We start from the raw sequence: 4,182 nt of genomic DNA, 5'->3' as shown, positions 1-4,182 counted from the left end.
ATATATATATATATATATAAATTTATGGATTCCATCGCAAATGTATGTCTCATATCTAACTTCCTCCAACTAATTCACTATATTCCTTTAAGCATTAGAAGTGATTATATAAAGAATAGGCTTGCATTACCATTCTATAGATTTTTCACTTTGAGAGATTTCGATTTTAACTCCCTTTCCTTTTTGCTCTCTTCTTTTCTTGAATACATTTGAGTTTTAAAGTAGTTACTCTTAAAATATTTTTAGCTTTTTTTAATACATCTCTGTCTTAAAATTTGGTCGGAAACATGTCATCTTTTAATAACCATAATTCCCATTTTCATTTTGACTTTTTAATAACAAAAGAAAGAAAAAAATTTAAAATAATAATGTAATATTAAGAATATTGATTTTTTTAAAAACAAAATATCAAATTACTCTAAATATCAAACCCTCAAATGGTAAGTGAATCATAAAATTTTAATATAATAATATTAATAATAAGTATTAGTTGGATGCTTATAAACTCTCTTCATCCCATTCCAACCACACACCACAATGCCAATGGAGTTCATTCTTCAATATGTTGAACCTTCAACTCTTATTTTTCTTCTCATCACTCTCTCAACTCTTGTTATCTTTTCACTTAATTTTCGTAAGAAAAAACTCCCATACCCACCTGGCCCAAAAGGTTTACCCATCATAGGGAACATGTTGATTATGGACCAACTAACCCACCATGGTATGGCCAAGCTAGCTGAAAAGTATGGTGGATTCTGCCATCTTCAAATGGGTGTGATCCACATTGTCGCCGTTTCGACTCCCGAAATGGCCCGCGAAGTCCTTCAAGTCCAAGACGGTGTTTTCGCGAATCGGCCAGCCAATATTGCAATCAATTACCTAACATACGACCAGGCGGACATGGCATTCGCGAACTACGGTCCGTTTTGGAGGCAAATGCGTAAGATCTGTGTCATGAAACTCTTCAGCCGTAAACGGGCCGAATCATGGGCTTCCGTAAGAGAGGAAGTCGAGACAACGGTTCAAACCGTTGCCTCGAAAATAGGTTCGCCTGTTAATTTAGGCGAACTTATTTTCTCTCTTACCAGAAGCATCACCTTTAAGGCTGCATTTGGGTCGAATCTTAACAAGGGGCAAGATGAATTCATGGGAATTTTGCAAGAGTTTTCTAAGCTTTTCGGAGCTTTTGACATTGCTGAATTTCTTCCCTGGTTGCGTTGGTTTAATGGACAGGACTTCAATAAAAGATTGGCTAGTGCAAGAAAAGCACTTGATGTGTTTATTGATGAGATTATTGATGATCATGTGACAAAGAGGAAGAATAGCATGGAGAATAAAGATAGTGAGAAGGAAGAGGATGTAGATATGGTTGATGAATTAATGGCGTTTCTTGATGAAAGCGATGTTAATGCTGCAGAAACTTCACAATCAACACTTAAGCTTACTAGAGATAATATCAAAGCGCTTATCATGGTAAAGTGTTATATTTATTTATTTATTTATTTATCTATTTATTTATTCATTCTCTAGATATGTCTCTTATTATTATTAGAAGATAACAAGTTAAAATTAACCAGGTAAATTTAGAAAATGCTTTAGAAATCTCCATATAAAAAATAAATACCATAAATTTATATTAAATTCCCTATTTTATTTTTTAATATATAAAAAAGTAAGAGATATTACAATAATAGACTAGGAGATGGTTTTTTTTCTTCCATATTACGTTTTTAACGAAATTATTTTCAAAACACAATTTAAAAATAACTTATAAACTTTGCACCAACATTTAATTATTTAATTATTATTTTTTCTTAAAATTGAGTCAAGAAAAACATTTAATTATAATTTTATTATTGAGTCTATCAAATTTATACAAAGTACTTGTTTCACACATTTATACAAATCATCTCTTTCCTTTAGTACTTTCCTCAATCTCAAATATAAATATAAATAACTGCCCCTCACTATTCATTAAGAGATTAAAAAGATAACTCGAATATTTATTAAGAGACAAAAAAATTATATTTTTTAAATACATGTATAACTAATGTCCTGAAAACATAAATAAGTAACTCTTTTAAAGAATATTGTATTTATTCACTATAATGAATATAAAATATATTTTTATTTGGGATTCTTAATATACTTAATTTTAAATATGAATTAAATATATTAGTTATTTATTGAACCTAAAAATATTTTTTTCTTATATTTATAACACAATAATAGACGTTTTAAATTTCTTCTGTCCACATGAATACTAATAAAAAAAGTCTGATTGATACATTTAATATTAGTATTAATATGAACATTTCTATTATTTAAAAGGAATAAATTTTTTTATGATACTTTATCCTTTATTTACAACTTATTTCATTTATATTTTATTAAATAAATTACTTTTAAAAAATATATTATCTTTTTGAATAATTTAAAAACAATTATATACTTTTATAAAAAAGATATTGATATTTGGTGTAATATTTTCTTATGAATAAAATAGCCATTTGCTTTCTCTCTCTATATAATCCACTATTTGCTAGTCAAATATGTTGTCAATAGAATTTGACTAACACAATCTTATTGAAAGGTTATTTGAATTTATAAAGGTCCCATAGGAGAAGGAGAAAGAGGGGGTGTCATTAGTGTTTTATGTTTACGAGATATATTGTCTAAAGATTCATCTCTAATTAGACTACACTTCTTGATATTTGCATGCCCTTCTATTTTTTCTAAGCCGGCAAAAATAACTAGATATATTAGCCCTTAAATTAAACTAGATTAGTCTCATATTCAGACATAATTTAATGCAGGACGTTATGTTTGGTGGAACGGAGACAGTGGCATCAGTGATAGAATGGGCAATGGCAGAACTCATGAAAAGTCCAAAAGATCTTCAAAGGATTCAACAAGACCTAACCGATGTTGTAGGATTGGATCGAAGATTCAACGAAACCGATCTAGAAAACCTACCTTTTCTCAGATGCATTATCAAAGAAACCCTTCGACTCCACCCTCCTATTCCCCTACTTCTCCATGAGACCGTAGAAGACACTACCGTCTCAGGTCTTTATTTATTAATGATAAATATTTGTTTTTATTTGGTTAACGCATATCATTGTTATCACTCAATATCCTTTTGTGGCAGGTTACTTTATCCCGAAATCAACTCGCGTTATGATAAACGCATGGGCGATCGGACGCGACAAAAACGCATGGGAAGAGCCGGAGAAATTCAACCCGTCGAGATTTTTGAACGAGGGTATGCCGGATTTCAAAGGAAGCAACTTTGAGTTCATTCCTTTTGGGTCAGGAAGAAGGTCATGTCCAGGGATGCAACTTGGCCTCTATGGTGTGGACATAGCCGTGGCTAATTTGCTTCATTGTTTCAAGTGGGAGTTGCCTAATGGAATGCAACCAAGTGATCTTGACATGAATGATGTGTTTGGTCTCACTGCTCCTAGAGCTGTTCAGCTTGTTGCAGTACCGAGTTATCGTCTCAATTGTCCTCTTTGATTTGTTTTGTTGACTATTTAAGGATCTTTCAGCTAAAAATAATGTAATTGGAGTTTTAAGTTTTAAATTTTAAGAGTACTATATGTTGTGTTTGGAAGAATGATTGAGTTAAAAGAAATAAAATAAGCTATAATTGAATTGTGATATGATGTTTTTTTTTTATAATGTATGTATGATACACTTTATACCGTGATCATGATCCACGGATAAATCTTCATTAATTTATAACAAAATTAATTAATTAGTAATTATATATAATTAAATATAATTAAAGTAACTAAATTAGTTTTAAGATAGATGTGTAATCTGTTTGATTTTCGGTTTGAAATATATATGAATCGATAATATATTTATTGGTTTGGTTTGTTTTGACTTTTAATTTTTTTTAAATATAGATTTTGTTCTGGTTGATCGATTTATAATATTTTTTTAAACATTATATTTATTTGTGATTTTTTTGATGTAATTTTTTATTATTATTTTTTTAAATTATATATTTCATATAATCTATTTTATTTTTTACTTTTCAAATAATTTTTAAATTGTATTAAATTCATATAAAATAGGAATATGATTTTCATTACACCATGAAATAAGATTTACCGTCAAATATAAGAGTTGACATTTGGAAGTGACTAATTCAATCAAAATAAGTTCAACATC

At 29.3% G+C, this 4,182-nt stretch overlaps 1 protein-coding gene across 1 annotated transcript; it reads left to right on the top strand.

The window, feature by feature from the left end:
• Positions 1-502: 502 nt before the first annotated feature.
• Positions 503-3,663, top strand: LOC127101266 (cytochrome P450 84A1). The gene is made up of 3 exons (XM_051038632.1): positions 503-1,473; positions 2,817-3,069; positions 3,152-3,663. Exons 1-3 carry the CDS (start codon positions 538-540, stop codon positions 3,517-3,519), a joined length of 1,557 nt encoding a protein of 518 aa, XP_050894589.1. The 5' UTR covers positions 503-537; the 3' UTR covers positions 3,520-3,663.
• The last annotated feature ends 519 nt before the right edge of the window (positions 3,664-4,182 follow it).

This window comes from Lathyrus oleraceus, chromosome 7 (assembly GCF_024323335.1).
Source record: "Lathyrus oleraceus cultivar Zhongwan6 chromosome 7, CAAS_Psat_ZW6_1.0, whole genome shotgun sequence".
Lineage (NCBI taxonomy): Eukaryota > Viridiplantae > Streptophyta > Magnoliopsida > Fabales > Fabaceae > Lathyrus > Lathyrus oleraceus.
Note: the sequence above shows the minus strand (reverse complement) of the source record. Positions and strands in the feature narration are given on the sequence as shown.